The sequence below is a fragment of the Lissotriton helveticus genome, chromosome 8, assembly GCF_964261635.1.
Source record: "Lissotriton helveticus chromosome 8, aLisHel1.1, whole genome shotgun sequence".
Classification (NCBI taxonomy): Eukaryota; Metazoa; Chordata; class Amphibia; order Caudata; family Salamandridae; genus Lissotriton; species Lissotriton helveticus.
The window spans coordinates 1,183,547,670-1,183,564,894 of NC_136069.1; the positions used below are offsets into that span (position 1 = coordinate 1,183,547,670).

The following is a 17,225-nucleotide window of genomic DNA, read 5'->3' on the forward strand; positions in this document are numbered from 1 at the left end:
CTCAAGGCGCTGGGGGAGTGGGGTGGGGGTGTTGTCGAGCAGCTCAGAATCAGCTAAAGAACCCAGGTCGTGAGGCTCTTCCTGAAGACGTGCAGAGTGGGGGAACATCTGATGTTGAGCGGGAGCTCCATCCAGTTCTTTGCCGCGATGTAGGAGTAGGCTTTTCCGCCCCCTCTGGCTCTGCGAATGCGTGGGATTTTGGCGAGGTCGGCAGAGCGGGGGCTTCTCTTGGGTACTGTTTTGTTGAGTTATTGGGGTCCAGTGTTGTGGAGGGATTTGTAGGCGTGAGTGAGTAGCTTGAAGGTTACTCATGTCGTGGGATGCCAACAATGAGTCTGGCAGCGGTGTTCTAGATGGTCTGGAGTTTTCGGAGCAGGGATTTGTTGATTCCGGCGTAGAGGGCGTTTCCGTAGTCCAGTCTGCTTGTTATGAGTGTGTAGGTGACAGTCTTTCTGGATTTGGGGGGGGATCCACTTGAAGGTCTTGCGAAGTATGCGGAGGGTGTTGAAGCACGAGGAGGAGACAGCGTTGATTTGTTGGGTCATGGTGAGGGAGGAGTCTAGTATGTTGCCGAGGTTCCAGACGTGGTCCGTGGGAGTGGGGAGGTTGCCGAGGGCAGTAGGCCACCAGGTGTTGTCCCATGCTGAGGGTGTGGGTCCGAGGACTTCTGTCTTCTCTGAGTTGAGCTTCAGGCAGCCGCAGCTCATCCAGGATGGGACGTCTTTCATTCCTTCCTGGAAGCTGGCTCTGGTGGCGTCGGGTTGCTCTGTGAGGGAGAATAGGGCTTTGGGGGGGGCGGCCGACCAGCGGGAGGCCTGTCACCCCCGGGGGGTTTTGGGGCCGGGGAAGGAGGGGGTAGAGCCAGCACCGTACGTGGGCTGGTCTTGGGCTGGTTTGGTAGCCTTGGGATGGGTTGGGCTAATTTTAGGCTGCTTGTGGGCTGGTTGCCTTTAAAACTGGCCATTTTGTGTCATAGGCCACCATTTCGGTGACTTGTGACACAGCAGCCGGGCGGGGGGTGGCGGATAAAATAATTTTTAATGGTGGTCGCGTCGCGTGGGGGGCATGGTCGTCTTTTAGTTGTCCAGCGGGGGGGGGCTGTTTGGTGCCGGGAGTCGTGGTTGGCGGTGGAGTGAGGAGCGGAGGCGGACGGCGGGCAACAACGAACCGCGGGTCCTGGAGGGCAGGTTTGGTGAGGCCGCTGCGGCGCGCCGATGCTGCGGCGGCCGGATTAGCAGTGGTGCCGCCGCGTGCATGCCCAGGTAGGAGGTGGGGGGTGGGGGCATCGCGGGGCCTGGCGAGAGGGCGGTGCGGTAGGGACGCGGCCGGGGTGCGGGGCAAGTGGGAATGGGCGAGCTCATTGCGGGTGGCGGCGGCTGAGCCTAAGCGGCAGGTAGCTCTGCACGTGCACTACCATCTGGTACGTCGGGTCTGTCCTTGTGCAGTATGCAGCGCATTAGGTTTTAATATGCTTCCACGTGTTCGATATATCAGGCATGTCGTTAATGACAGCGACAGCGAAGCTGTCGCTTAGAGTATACGGCATTTCCTTGTCTCTGACGTGAGGAGGCGCAGCTATGAATGGTGGAGACAAGCACGTTTCTAGCCCAAATCTGCCAGGCTCTTAAAAGCCGAGCTCGCATCTGTACTTCTCAAAGTGCGCAGTAATAAGGAACACCGGGAGGGGGGGGGGAATAGGTTACCACTCCGGATCTTGTGATCAATAGATGACGATAAGGAGGGGGCGGGCGGGGGGGGCAGACGTTGCGAGCGGGGGGGCTGGGCGGGAGCTGTTGCACTGAGTGTACGAAGGGAGGGGGTGGAACGTGTGTGGGGGGAGGCCCATTTCGGGGGGGAGGCCTTCGAGGGGGGGTGAGGTGTCCAGCGGGAGCGGGGCAGGTGGGGGGGTGAGAGGCATGACGGGCGTGGGGGGGAGCATGACGGGTGTGGAGGGGGGGGCTTTCGGGGGCGGGGGGGTGTTTATCCTCCGGCTTGCTGGACCACACCTCTTGTTCTGGGCAGGGACGCTGAGATAGGCGCTTAGGAGGGCAGCATGCGGCCCCACTCGACCGAGGGGATGGGCCGGCTCTGCCTGGTATGGGCGGTCGCGCTCCCACGAGGGACCATTCTTGGAAGCGCAAGGGGAAGCGGGGCGGTGCGCCCCCCCCATTCCCTTCCCCCCGAAGGGTCAGCACGGCCGCCGGGGGTTGGGGATGGAGATAGGAAGCGGTTGATCAGATGCAGACTATTATTTATTTATTTATGCGTTTTGGATGGCGCAGACTTTACTTGAACGTGTCAGAGCGCTTCACGATAGGAACGGACCTGATACGGGAGCAGTACAAGTGAACGAATGGCGAAAGCAACGTTACGGTACATGAGGCAACAGTGACAATCAGGTGCAAACAAAATGCAAGAGGTGGCAGACTGTGCATTACAGGAGGAAAAGTGACATGTGTGCAGGTTACAAAAGGGGCAAGCAGCAAGTAGAGGCCTGATACTGCAATCAATGGAGGACATTCGAACACAAGAGCACGGGTTACGTGGGCGATGGTGGGGTAGACAGCAGTGTGTTACATGGGACTTGGTGACGTGTGCTTGTGACTGGGAGGACCAAGCACAGGTGATAGGGTGTTATCGCATTTATGGCAGCCTAACGGACCACACGTACACATGGGGTCAGCACTGACATAGTCACGTAGAATGTAAGTTTTGTTTACTACAAGGTCGGCCGCAGGTATAGTGGGGGGCATGCATTACATTTGGAAGTGTCTGGCAGGGAGAACTTGGAGGTCAGTTTTGTCGGCCGGGGAGGAGTTGGTGGTTCGAAGCGGAGGCGGAAGGGAGTTCAAGTTGCTATTTGCGCAGCCCGGAAAGGGTGGGGCCTTCGGGCGGTCCTTATTGTAAGTGGGAGGTCCATGCTGTCGATTTTCCGCATTTGGTTATGGGCTAGAGCCTACCGAGAGTTTTAGCTGCTTCGCGAGATAGTGAGTAAGGGGGGACGAGGGGATGAGTGGAAGGAGGGGCCCGGTGCTGGGCAGGAGGCCTTGATGCCATTGGACTATGTGAGGATGCGGAGGAGGAGGGGGAGAGGCGAAAAGGGGGTGGGAGCAGAGTAGCGGTGTGGTAGGGTGTTTTCAGGTATGCCCACGGGTAGGAGCGCCGAGAGTGACTGGCCCACCGGGAAAATCAGGATGGAGCATGTTAGCCAGTCAATACCAGGACAATTTTTGCTCGTTCTCTTCCCCTTTTTTAAATTTTTTTTTTAATTTTTTATAAACCTTTATTAGCCAGAAAGAAAATACAATTACAGGCCTACAAACCCCTGGGCCGGCCAATGACATATCATAGACGCAGTATAACAGTACACAGCTCATCAGCCGACAACCAATGGTCCGGCAGCAATGGTGCATGATATTGCTCAAATCTATAATGATAAGATATGGAAAGGTTGCATTTTTGAAAAACAAACAAAGAAAACATCTAAGAAAAAGGAAAAAACGAGGCTGTATCTAAATTGTTGCGTCTGTTCCATACGATACGGGGAGAAGCAGTCAAAGACAATGTGGAAAAGCAGGAGAACCTCCAGGAGATAAGGGGGGGGGGGAAGGGGGACCCAGAGCCAGAGACATATCAAGAATGTGATACAGGAGGGGGCCGAAGCGTATAGTCAAGGGGAACAAGGAGTGTCAGGGGGATCAATGAAAGGGGGATCACATATCTCCCCACGGTATGAATTCCACTGGTCCCATATCCTACCCCATTTTTTGGGCCTGCCACGGGAGACATAAACAATCTTCTCTCTGAACATACACCAGTCCATATTTTCTTCCCACTTGGAAACTGATGGCGCCCTCTGAGATCCCCACAACTGTGCCATGTCCCTTTTCGCAACCATGTTTCCCAGCGTAACCCACCGAGTCTGAGCAACAGTGCAATCGGTCGGCTCCCATATGTTCAATAAACAGCGCCTGGCTTCAGGTAGCAACTCAACATTCGTAACCTCACTCATCACCGCATGCACTCCAGTCCAGAAAGACACAGCTGCCGGACATTCCCATACGATGTGGAGGAAGGTAGCAACCATACCACAGCCACGTCGACAAAGTCCATCAACAGAGAAACCCATATGCATCAGTCGCGGACCCGTGACATAGACCCGGTGTAAAATCTTCAGCTGAACGAGTCGCAGACGCGCCGGAATCGCGACCTCTTTGGGAGAGGATATCGCAGCTTGCCAGTCCTCATCATCCAGTTCCAACCCATCGTTAGTCCAGGCACCACGAAGCTGAACAAGCAAGTCCGCTCGAGTATTGATCAGTTTTTTTATAAATAAGGGAGATAGTGCTGTCCGGAACATGTCCGTCCAGCACCCTGTCTTCCAGGGGGGGAGCTCTCCGGAATAACAGAACCGGCAGAAAAAAACGACCCAATGGCATGACGAACCTGGAGGTATCGAAAATATTCCAAGTCATCCAAACTGTATTCCTGGTTCAATTCAGCAAAGGTCTTAACTCTATTCCTAACCCAGAGGTCACCCACCTTGCTGATTCCGATGAGGTCCCACCTATCGAAACCCTTTGACGTCCACAATTCACCAAGCCTCTCCGCGGCAAACAGAGGGGTCGCCCTGGTCAGCTTATCTACCCATCCAGTAGCCGCGGTCACGCTGCCCCACACCCGCACAGCCACTCCAGTGGGTCCCGTTAAGTTCTTTCTAGCGCCTCGAGAGTATAGTGCCCTGTAGTAATCTCCCCCGGGTAACAGCCACCGGTCCATCTCGAATGCGGGATTCGGGACTGGACCGTACATGGCATGGTTCACAGTGCTTAGTTGAGATGCCCAGTAGTATCTTCTGATATCAGGCAGCGCTATGCCCCCATCGTACCAGGGCAACGTAAGCTTCGCTAACGCAATACGGGGTCCGCCAGCCCAAACTAGCCTTCTCTGGAGGCATTCGATTTCGCGAAAGTAGCTAGCCGGCACTAGATCAAGCGTGTTTTGCACAGCATACAAAAAACGGGGAAGAGACATCATTTTGAACAGGGCCGCCCGTCCCAGGGGGGACAGGGGCAAACCACACCATACAGCGACGTCCGACCGAAGCCGGGCGAGTGGAGGCAACAAGTTACGCTCATAGCGTATCACAGGGTCCAGTGAAATATAGATCCCTAAATATTTAAAACCACCGCTAGAAACCGGGATCGGGCATACTCTGGGCAGAGAAAGAGGGTCAGCGGTCAGCGGGAAAATACAAGACTTGGACCAATTGATAACCAACCCTGAGTTACGTCCAAAGGAACTCAAAACATCAAAGAGGACTCCTAGTGACTTACGGGGGGACGTCAGGTACAACAAAATATCATCAGCATACAATGATATACGATCTTCGAAGTCAGGGGACCACCGAATACCTTTTAGAGAAGGCTCCCAATGGAGCCAAGCGGCAAGGGGCTCGAGCGCAAGCGCAAATAATAGTGGTGACAAAGGACATCCCTGCCTCGTGCCTCGCCCAAGAACAAAGGACTCCGAGGCTCTACCGTTAACCACAACCTGTGCCAACGGCTGCTCATACAAGAGTTTAACCCATGCAATAAACTTTGGACCAAAACCGAATTTGGCAAGAGTAGCCCACAAATATGGCCACTCGACCGTATCAAAGGCCATCGAAGCATCAAGAGAAACCAAGATGGCCGGCTCGCTGAGAAACCCCGCCCTCGCGATGACGCCGTGAAGACGACGAAGATTGAGCGCAGTATTGCGGTGGGGGATAAAACCAGATTGATCAGGGTGAACCAACTCTCCAATCACCGTGACCAGTCGGTTAGCCAAAAGTTTCGCCAATATTTTGGGTTCAGCATTCAAAAGTGAGATCGGGCGATACGAAGAACAGCGCTCGCGGGGCTTGCCGTCTTTATGGATAACCACAATAGAGGCCAGCCTCTGGTCCCTGGGAAGGAATCCAAGGTCTCGCGATGCCGCAAACATACGAAGCAGATACGGCGCCATTTTATCCGGGCATAGCTTATATAACTCAACCGGTATGCCATTAGGACCAGAGGCCTTCCCCGAGCGAAGGGAACGTATAGCGGGCGCAACCTCATCAATGGAAAAATCAGCCTCCATTAACACCCCGTCCGACTCCGAGAGACTAGGCAACTCAAGATCACGAAGTAGCAAATGCGAGTCCTCCTCCGGCATGTCCGAAACCGGCGCGTATACAACCCGAAAGTGCTGGGCAAACACCTCAACTATCTCAACCGGGTCCACAACTCGCGTTCCATCAACTTTCTCAACTACAGGCACGACACGATTCATTCTGTCTCGCCTATCCAGCCAAGCAAGCAACTTCCCCGCTTTATCACCCACATCATACAGACGCCCCTGCTGTACACGATTCAGTGCCTTAGCCGAGTCAGTCACCAAGGCCCTGTAATCAGATTGCTTAAGGGCCAAGACATGCAATGTCTCGGGTGTAACCCCAGCTTCCAATCGTTCCTCCAACTCGGCAATTTCAGACTCCAAGCTCACCACCTCCTCATTTTTGCGCCTCCTCTCACCAGCAATCAAAGACAGGGTCTGACCACGGATCACAGTTTTATAAGCCTCCCAGAGAGATACCGGGGGAGGACACCGATCCCTCATTTTCAGCAAAGTAAAAGTTCATACACTTGACCACCTCAGATCTGATTTTGGGGTTCTAAAAATGCCATGGGTTGATTGGAGCAATCCGTCCCCCAGCCCCCAAATGTATATCTATGTGGAACCATAGCGGGGAGTGATCTGAAATTCCTCTAGCCAAATGCTTGATTTCACGCACCGAGACCAACTGCACCTCCGGCACGAGGATATAATCAAGTCTCGAGAGACTTCCATGGGCTCCCGAGTGGAAAGTATACTGAAGCCGGCCAGGGTGTAGTTGTCTCCAACAGTCTGCCAACCCAAAAGCGTCCAAAAATTTCCCCAGCCATAGCTGCGATGTAGGGAGGAGCCTGGGGGGGCTACGATCACTCTCCCCATTCACCACAGAATTAAAGTCTCCACCCACCACCAGCAGGCCATCGGGCAAACCCAGAATAACCTTACCCAAGTCGGCGAAGGTGGCAGACTGCAGACCAGGCGGAACATAAACAGATAGTACAGAAATCAACTTCCCTTCCCATCTCCCCATAATAGCTGCGTAGCGGCCTCTATCGTCCAACACCGTGCCATCTATCTCCAGGGGGAGGGAGTTCCTAACCAGGATACCAGCCCCCCTCGATCCAGAGGTGAAGCCGGAATGGGCCACCAAACGGTAACCTCGTCTGTTCAGTGCATGACATGTATTGCCCACCAAGTGGGTCTCCTGGAGCAGGACCACATCCGGGGAACACCTCTTCAAGTATTGTAGTACAATCCCACGTTTTATCCTGTCCCCAAGACCATTAACATTCCAGCTCAACACCCTAAGTCCCCTACCCCCCATCCCGGAAGGAAACGGACCGCTCTCCCCACCTCGAAACAGTCACATGATAGCAAATGGAAAACAAAGCACAGCCTCGAAACAAACAAAGAGAAAGGACTCCCCCCGCCACCCCCAGTGAACCCATCAAACTCAAACCCCCCTCCCTGCACCCCTGCGGTAGACCTAAAAGCCACTCCAACTTGCAGTGTGCCTGTCGCCCCATTAAACTAACCTACAAAAAGAGAGAAAGTCCCCAGAGGAGGAAGATCCCCTAAACCCCTCCCACCCCCGGGCATTCACACCATAACAGAACATAGTCTCTGAGCCACTGCTGTAGAATCAGGCTCGCCGATGTGGACTCACTGCTCCTGGGACTCCAAACCCCCCTCAGCGCCTCTCGAGTTCTCCGGGCCCTTATGGCGCGTCGATAAAGTGTCCAACCAGTCACTAACCACCTCGGGGCAGTCGAAGAAGAATGCACGATCTTCATGCTCAATTCTCAGGCGGGCCGGGAAAAGCATAGCATATTTCAGTCCCAGTTCTCTGAGGCGCCTTTTCACTCCCGTGAAGCCCATCCGTTGTTTCTGCACTGTCTGAGTGAAGTCCGGGTAAAAACTGATCGACACGTTCTCAAATTTAGTGGGACCATTCGTTCGCGAAGCTTGTAGGATAGCGTCTCTGTCCCGGAAATTGAAAAGCCTGGCAATTATGGGCCGCGGAGCGGCTCCCAATTTCGGCTTACCACCCGGGACACGATGAGCTCGCTCCACAGCAAAGAATTTACTTAGGCCTTTCGGTGCCAAATGTTTCAGCACGAGGTCCTCCACCAGGATATCCACAGGCAAATCAGCAGAGTTCTCTGGGACACCCACGATGCGGACGTTATTGCGTCTGGCCCGGCCCTCGAAATCTTCCAGCCGAGTAGCAAACAAATCACAAGTAGTCCAAAGATTGCGAACTGTGGTCTGGAGATCCGAGACATCCGTTGTCAAACTAGCAGTCTTGATATCAAGGGATTTGACACGCTCGTTGGTTTTCCCCAGGTCCACTCTGATGAGGGTGACATCGATCGCCACCGTATCGATCTTGGCCGTCAAGGTTTCATATTGCTGGCCCATGGTGGATTGGACACTCGCAATAGCGCCCATAATGTCCTTCAGAGTTGGCTCCTCGTTTTCAGGAGTACCATCACCGGCTTCCTCTAGGGCATCACTCGACCCGCCCGGAGAGCCCTTAGGTCGAGTAAATCGATCGATGGTCTGAGATTGGGTGACCCCCCCTCGGGACGAGCCTCTAGCGTTGCGCCTCTCGATGCCCGCCCTGGCCGCCATGACGGGTAATGAACTCCAACGGAATCTGTAGGATCTAATCAAAACGATCTTCGTCGTGGCAAGCTCGGACCGGCAGGAGGATAGGGACACAGCGCAGGCTGAAGGTCGGCAGCAAGAACAGATCTGGAGCGCCGATCGGCGACTGGGCGTTCACAACAGTGACCAGAAACGAAACCGAAAGTACACCAGGGGCAAAGGGCGTGGCTCATCAGCCGTTGTTGTTCAATTGCCACCTGGGTACCTCGGGGACTCAAGCCCCCGGCTGGCATACGATGTAGGCCCCAAACTCCAGAGTGCAGTAAGTCCGGTATCCGGCGGCCAAATCGATTTCCGAAAAGGACGTGGACATCAGCAGGGCATCAATAAAAAGTACCCGTCGTCATAATCCGGATCAGTCGCAGGATAGTCGCGGGAGGCGGAAAGGGTCTCGGGAGCCCTTAGCTCACGCGTCCATCTTGGAATCACGCGAAGCTCCTCCTCTCTCTTCCACTTTTGATGGAAGAATATGGCTGTTAATTCAGTATTCATTCTTTTGTCCTCTTCAGAGAAAGGCTGCTTGGGCACATCAGGATTCAAATCTAAGACAACAAGGGTACAAGGGCTCCTTCAGCAGAAGGATTATACAGTAACACTAGAGCAGCAACATCCTTCATGCAATGACCACAGTCGAAAGTAACCTAAAATCAAGTGGGGTGATGTAGGTTCGAGGGAGCGGGGCATGAGGGGGGGTAGGACGTGTTTCACTTATGGCTTCTTATTTTGCTTAGAACACAATCCCACGGTATTACTACTTCTGATTACTGTTAAAAAGGATTTTATTGTGCCATTTTTAATGTATTCTTGAACATCGACTGAAGGCTAAGTTGGCCGTAACAGGGGTTAAAAGCTGAAAGTTACACACGACTCAAGGAAGCTCAAAAATACCTCTTTAAAGACAGGTGAATAACTCTGCAAGACTTGCTGGTTTAGTGATTGTACATGTAACAAGTATTGGCGCAGCCAATAGGCCTCACCTTTGGGACCTTATAGGTGGTTGGCTATGCGACACATTATCCTGGGTGCTGTGCCCGGTAAGCTATCTGAGGGGCAGGGGGCAGTACTGAGGTGTTGAAAGGTGGTTCAAGGCATTTGCCCATGGGATGTTCGATCTCGCGTGCACTGTTTGGGCGATTCAGTTCTTTGTGGCAGTGGCCTTTTTCCTGGCGGACAGGCTCTGAGACGGTGACACGCGATCTGGAGGACTTCTTTCTGGTGGCACGGCCGGGTTCGATGGACTGCCAGCGGCAGCTGGTCAGTTGTACGGGCCTCGTGGTTTGCCTGGGGGGTGCCCCTAGCACCAGAGAAGACGTACGGTCCCAGACGGTGCTGTCCTGGCTTGGAATAGAGCTCGACTCCGGGTCATGGAAGCACGCCTGCCAGAGGAGGAGGAGGCGTCAATGTTGGCATGGGGGCGACAGCTCTGCCCATAGGATGTTCGAGGTCGTGTGCGCTGTGTGAGCCATTCAGTTCGGTTGGCAGTGGGGCGTTTTCCTGGCAGACAGGCTCTAGTCGGTGACGCGCTATCTGGTTGACTTCTTTCTGGTGGGAAGGCTGGGTTCGACGGACTGCCAGCGGCAGCTGGTCTGTTTTACGGGCCTCGTGAGTTGCCTGGGGGGCCCCTGGCGCCAGAGAAGACGTACAGTCCCAGATGGTGCTGTCTTTGCTTGGTATAGAGCTCGACTCCGGGCCATGGAAGCTTGCCTGCCAGAGGACGAGGGGGCTGCAATATTGGCATGCGGGGCGACAGCACTGCCCATGGGATGTTCGATTTCGCGTGCGCTGTGTGAGACATTCAGTCCTTTTTGCAGTGGGCTTTTTCCTGGCGGACAGGCTCTGGGTTGGTGCTGCACTATCTGGATGACTTCTTTCTGGTGGGACGGCCGGGTTTCGACAGACTGCCAGCGGAGCAGGACGGCTTTATGGGCCTTGTGGTTTACCTGGGGGTGCCCCGGGCGCCAGAGAGGAAGCACGGTCCCAGTTTGGTGCGGTCATTCCTTGGTAGAGAGCTTGACTCCGTGGCATGGAAGCACGCCTGCCGGAGGACAAGAGGATGGTAACGTCGTCGTTTGGGTCTGACGCTGTCCGGTTTGACGCTGCCGCATCAGTGACTACGGTTGTCGGCAGGGAATAAGGAGGATTTGTTCGGACAGGCGTTCTTGGGGCATTTCCATGGTGTGCCTATGACCGGACAGGGGAGGAGTTGCGGCGGTAGAGAGCGGAGAGGCAGGGGACCGGTGGCTTCAGCAGGAGCAGGTGGTGTGGTTCAGGTTGAATTGATAGACGGGCGGTTTTTTCGGCGACGATTCGCCGTCGGCGGGGAATGAGGGACGTAGCTGTTGGAAGGTTGGGCGGGGGGTTTGGTCGAGGAGGAGGTGACAGAGTGTATGCGGCAAGGGGTTGGGGGTCCTGCGGCACGCCCTATGGTGTATGGGTGAGGATCTGAAGGCGTTACGGAGACATTTTTCGGAGTGGGGCAGCAACGGAGGCTGCGCGTCAGGGTTGGGAAGGCCTCGGGCCATGGAGGTCGGACTGTTAGTGGGCGTCTGTCAGGCAGCAGGGGGAGGGAAGTGACACTATGACATGAAGGAAACATTTCTCGCCTCCTCAGGTGTGTCTTTTCAGGTGCAGGGATGGGGCCAACTGCGGAGGCGCTAGAGAGTATATTGGTGTACACTCATTTATAAAGCAAGCAGAAAGGGGGACTGGGTCAAGCGCCGGAATCAGAAGTTGGAATTGGATGGCAGGTTGTTTCATGATCAGTGGCAAGGAAGAGGGGCAGGCGCTGGCATGCGTGATGGCCGGCTTTGTGTGAAGTGGTAAAGGGGAGAGTGTGCCGGACGTGGCCTTGGTAATGGGCAAAGGGTTAGCGTTGGTTCAACAAGTGAAGAGGGACCTGTTAGCCATTCGGTGCAGGTAGACGGGGGTCTTGTCAACTGGTCGGATTTTAGGTCACAGGCGGGTTGGGAGGGGGGTTGAGAGGCCAGCGGCCATAGATAGGCCCTGGGGAAATTTATAGGGAAATGAAAGCTTTTTGAGGAGAAAGAAGGTTTTGAAAGGATGGAGCACCCGGAGATTGGGTGCGGGGCAGTGGATTTTCAGGGAGGAGGGGGTACACCTGGCAGTACGGAATGGAGTTGTATGTGGTACACTTGAAGGAGGCTCTGGACCAGGCCATTGGTGGGTGCAGATACCCGAAAGTGCAGGAGTCCTAGGGGGAGTGGGGGTCGAAAGCCGTTAGCACGTCTTTCGAGTGGCGGTTCTTCCCAATATATGGGGGAAGTGTAGGAGATCTGTTTTGGATTATCGGGGGGTAGATCAAGCACAATAAAGTATTTAGCCAGGTGGAGAGGCAAATTGACGTTTTTGCTAATTGTTTACTGTTTGTGGATTGGGGGAACCAGTTTAGGGGAGGGGGTGGGGGGGTTTGTCAGGAAATTACATATTTAGTGAGGCCTAGTTTTGTATGGCGCAGGCCAAGGGTTTTCATTGTGTAAGGTGCACCTGCTGCCAATAAAGCGGCCTTTATCACACCAAAGTTTTGAGTCTCTGGTCGGTGCTGTGGTCTCCCCCCCCCCCCTCCCCAGTGGGCCCCAATAGGGCCTTGGGGGGGGCGGCCGACCAGCGGGAGGCCTGTCACCCCCGGGGGGTTTTGGGGCCGGGGAAGGGGGGTAGAGCCAGCACCGTACGTAGGCTGGTCTTGGGCTGGTTTGGTAGCCTTGGGCTGGGTTGGGCTAATTTTGGGCTGTTTGTGGGCTGGTTGCCTTTTAAACCGGCCATTTTGTATCATAGGCCACCATTTCGACTTGTGACACAGCAGCCGGGCGGGGGGTGGCGGATACAATTATTTTCCCTCCCTGGGTTTTGTTGCACTGATAAGGGGGTTTTCAAGTTTTTATCCTGGGGGGACAATGGGTGGGTTGATTCCGTTTTCGGGGTGGAGTAGGGTTTTTTGATGGTGTGCGGTGGTGTTTTTTGGAAGGAGTTTTCTTGGGGGCCGGTGCATTGGGGTTGTTTGATGGTTGTGGGGTTTGTCGTGTCGCTGGAGCAGGTGTGGGTGTGATTTCTGCCTTTTGGGGTGGTTCTTCCTAATATATGGGGGAAGTGTAGGAGATCTGTTTTGGATTATCGGGGGGTAGGTCAAGCACAATAAAGTATTTAGCCAGGTGGAGAGGCAAATTGACGTTTTTGCTAATTGTTTACTGTTTGTGGATTGGGGGAACCAGTTTAGGGGAGGGGGTGGGGGGTTTGTCAGGAAATTACATATTTAGTGAGGCCTAGTTTTATACGGTGCAGGCCAAGGGTTTTCATTGTGTAAGGTGCACCTGCTTCCAATAAAGCGTCCTTTATCACACCAAAGTTTTGAGTCTCTGGTCGGTGCTGTTGTCTCACCCCCCCCTCCCCAGTGGGCCCAAAGATGAGCTGGGTGTCATCAGCATAGGATACAATGCTGAGTCCATGCTGTCTGACGATGGTGGTGAGGGGGGCCATGTAGATGTTGAAGAGCAGGGCGCTGAGCGATGATCCTTGGGGTACTACACAGTTGATCTCTGTGGGTTCGGAGAGGAAAGGCGGGAGTCTGATGCTTTGGGTTCGGCCGGTGAGGAAGGAGCGGATCCAGTCGAGGGCAGTTCCCTGTATGCCAGGGTTGTGGAGTCTGGCGGTGAGAGTTTGGTGGGAGACATTGTTGAAGGCTTTCCAGACTTATCTGTTAGGACTCATGCACTTCGATTCCTCTGCTTCTCCAGCCACCTCTGAAGTAATTGTTTTACATCTTTTAAATTATTGCCTCAAACGTTTGAGAGACCAAACTTTAAAAAACATACTTCCCTTTAAAACGGCCAAATAATTTGTGAGCTGCCCATTTCCAATGTGCACAGAAAGTTTGCTGACTCTTTAAAATCAGGACTATATTGATCTAACCACAATCCAACCAGGTCCCAGTATCCACACCTCCTAAAGCTTCAGCCATGGAATTGTTTTTAACAGTATAAGCATCAAGGAAATTAGAGAATTAGCCATTACACAGGACAAGTGAGCCTCATATTGTTCCGTAAAAAGTATGTTCTGCTGAAAGATATTTTGCTTACTATTTCTCCTCCTATGATAACAGAAGACAATGTTCTCTCTCTAGGTGATAGATATCCTTTGGAGTGATCCGAGAAACCACAATGGCTGCTCACCAAACAGCTTTCGAGGAGGGGGTTGCTACTTTGGGCCAGATGTTACAACAAAAATACTTGACAAGCACAATCTGAAGATGCTCATCAGGTCTCATGAGTGCAAACAGGAAGGTTATGAGTTATGTCATGATGGAAAGGTAAGAGAATTTACCTTAGAACTAATTATGCTTGCAAAATGTATTATATTGTCGTGGAGAGCCTGGTATGTCCTGCATTTCAGCTCAGCATCTCACACACGTATATGCAGCATTTTAAATGTGGTCCATTAGGAGCAACTATTCCTCTGAGTCATTTTTGTTTTAATGAGTTGTTGATAAAAGTCGACTATTTCAAAAGACATTTCTGATGTCTCTCATGGCCTGTGTAATCTTCTCTGACTGGATGTAAGTTTGTTTCCACTGATTTCCGAGGGTCCAGAGTCTCTCCTCTATTTTTACTTATCGATTGGATCTGGTGGCTCCTTGGTTTTTAAGACACACTTTCTGGCGTCCTTATCCCTTGTATCCCATTTGTCAACACAGTCTCTTTTTCAGAAAGTGTCAGACCCTGTAATAGACTTTTCATCTTATAACTCACTAGCAGCCCGTCCCGACGTTTTCCGGGTATGAATTGCTGCCGGCCAGTAGTATATTGTTTTGTAGGATTTCGTTTAGATAGCATTTCTCATCTGTGACAGGCCTGTGAAACGCTCCGATTCACAGTGCACTGCTGATGCACTTAAGAGTGCGCGTTCAGTAGTGTGTGAACTCGAGTTTCCCTACTTTATTTTTCCTTGCAATATTATATAGCGCAAACTCGACAACATGGCATGAGCAAAATTTACATTACAGAAGAACACATTCATTTGTGGTAGGCACGGGGAGACAAAGCGATTTGCCTGGAATCACAGGATGTTGAGCTTATGCCGAGATTCGAACGTAGCTCCCAAGCTCTAAAGTTCGCAATTCTAGAACTTGTGGAGGGAGGTGTGTCTAAAAGTGTATGTCGTGCTGGCCATCAATGAGAGAGACCTGTGCATTTTTCAAATGGGTGGTGAAAAAATATGAGTATGGCGCTGGAGATGTGGGCTGCCGTGCCACCAATGTACTTACCGGGGGAGGGTAAACACCCATTATTCAGCAACTTTCTTTCCGCATACCATCACTCCGCATACTTTCATTACGAAAGTACCATGACTCCACAATGCCATATAACTCATGGCATTACATTTTATATGCTTTTACCACGTTGTAAATGCATGAATGGTAAAAGCATGTTTTTTTTTTAATGTTTGGATAAGGTAAGTATGGGTATAGGGCAGTGGTTCCCAAACTTATTCAACCTGTGGCTCCCTTGACCTAATTGGTAGTTGGCCGTGGCTCCCCATCATGTCACTTTTTTTTTACCGGTGGGAGGATGTAAGCCAGACATCGGGAATACTTCCAGTTTTCGCCCTGAGGTTAATTTGGATGAAGCTGATGAAGGTATCTCAACAATAAGTAAAAATGATAATTGTGCAGCAATAATTAACCCAAAAATAAAATAGAAATAACCACGCCAGACCACTCAGACTAAGCTCCAAAATCATTATCCCAAGTTCAAGGGGAACTTTTTGGAATCGGACAAAGTGGAGAAAATGTAAGCGCGTCAAGTAGTTTCATAACACTGCATTTTCTCTAGGTGAAATACAAATTCAGCTTTAAGAAATAGCTTCAGAGCAGTGGAAGTACCAGTTCCAGATAAATAAGTGGTGCATGTCTTATCTCCCATTTCAACAGCCAGGCCAACAACCTACATATATTCTTTTTTCCTGTAAATGAGTGCTAATGTCCTTCCATGATGCAGCCATCTTGATCCCTGGCATGTCAGAGATAGAGGGGCCGTCCAATACGAGCCAAATCATTTAGAAAACGCAACTTTACCCCATATGGATTGGGGGACGTCAGAGGCAGAACAAGTCTTCCCTTCTGGAAAGGAATGAGGGTTACACAAGCCAGCTGGGAGAAGGGGCTGTTGCTTAGAAAGGGAATGTGTGTTTATTTCTGGCAATTCCGACCATACCATTACTCAGTGGCAAACGGCTGAAATATATGGAGGGAAGAAGGGGGAACTTCTTTCACTGAGGCCGAGAAGGAAAAAGGTTATTATTATTATACTAATAATGATGACATGCTTCGTGCCTGACCTTGGCTGAGGGTCAGACTGGGGCCGGGAAACTAATCCAGGCTGCTATGTAGCCTATTTCCAACGCTGCAGCGATTTTGCCCACTTTAAATACTGTCTCGTAATTTCTGGTGTGGACACGAACAAAGTGCAGGAACAGCAGCCAGCATAATTACATGGGCTTGGCCTGTCACGAGTTTGTCATGTCCTCTTTTTTTGCAGTAAGCAAGGAGTTTTTTGGTCAGTGTGAAACCAACCTGTGTAAAATGTGAAGGGTCCTCAGAAGCGCTGCGCAGCAGAACACGGGTGCCAATAACGCGTGACAGTCTGCTGTGCATTAGTGGAAGATACGTGAAAGCACATCAGAAGCACGTATGGGTGCCGTGCGCTCCGGGGCCAAACCATGATTTTAGATTACACTGGTGCCGTTTGGAACTCCCCCCGTGTTTCGCCGCAGCTGGGTGTCATTTAAATAAGTTTCACTGTCTTGCTGCCTTCCAGCTGACTGCTGACAGGTAGGGGCAGGGCGTCAAAAGATGCATCACTTGTTAATTGCGCCCATTATCACAATTACAATACGATTAGAAGCTTCCTCAGCGCAGGCAATTTTTCCCACATCGTGCCGCGGCGCCCATGGCGACCCGTAACGGCGCACCGGGGTGCCGCGGCGCACAATTTGGGAACCACCGGTATAGGGGTATATGTTTTGGGGTACTGAGGTATATGTTTTGGGGTGTTTGGGTATTTTAAGGGGTCAGATATAGTTTTGGGTTATGGGGTACAGGGGTAGTTTTAGGGTTTAGGGATAGGTATAGGTTTTGGGGTACAGGGGTACTTTTAGGGTTCAGGGCTAGGTTTGGGTTTTGGGGTATAGGGGTATTTTTAGGGTTATGGGGTAGGTTTGGGTTTTGGGGTACAGGGGTATTTTAAGGGTTCGGGGCTAGGTTTGGGTTTTGGGGTACAGGGGTATTTTTAGGGTTCAGGGCTAGGTTTGGGATTTGGGGTACAGGGGTATTTTAGGGTTCAGAGGTAGGTATGGGTTTTGGGGTACAGGGGTATTTTTAGGGTTCAGGGCTAGGTTTGGGTTTT

General features: G+C 52.2%; 1 protein-coding gene across 1 annotated transcript in view; it reads left to right on the forward strand.

Annotated features, from left to right (window-relative positions):
• Positions 1–17,225, forward strand: part of PPEF1 (protein phosphatase with EF-hand domain 1) — a 387,937-nt gene that overhangs the window by 251,441 nt on the left and 119,271 nt on the right. The window contains exon 11 of the mRNA XM_078656153.1: positions 13,946–14,131. Coding sequence (XP_078512279.1) covers positions 13,946–14,131 — 186 coding nt within the window. The remainder of the gene's footprint in view (positions 1–13,945; positions 14,132–17,225) is intronic.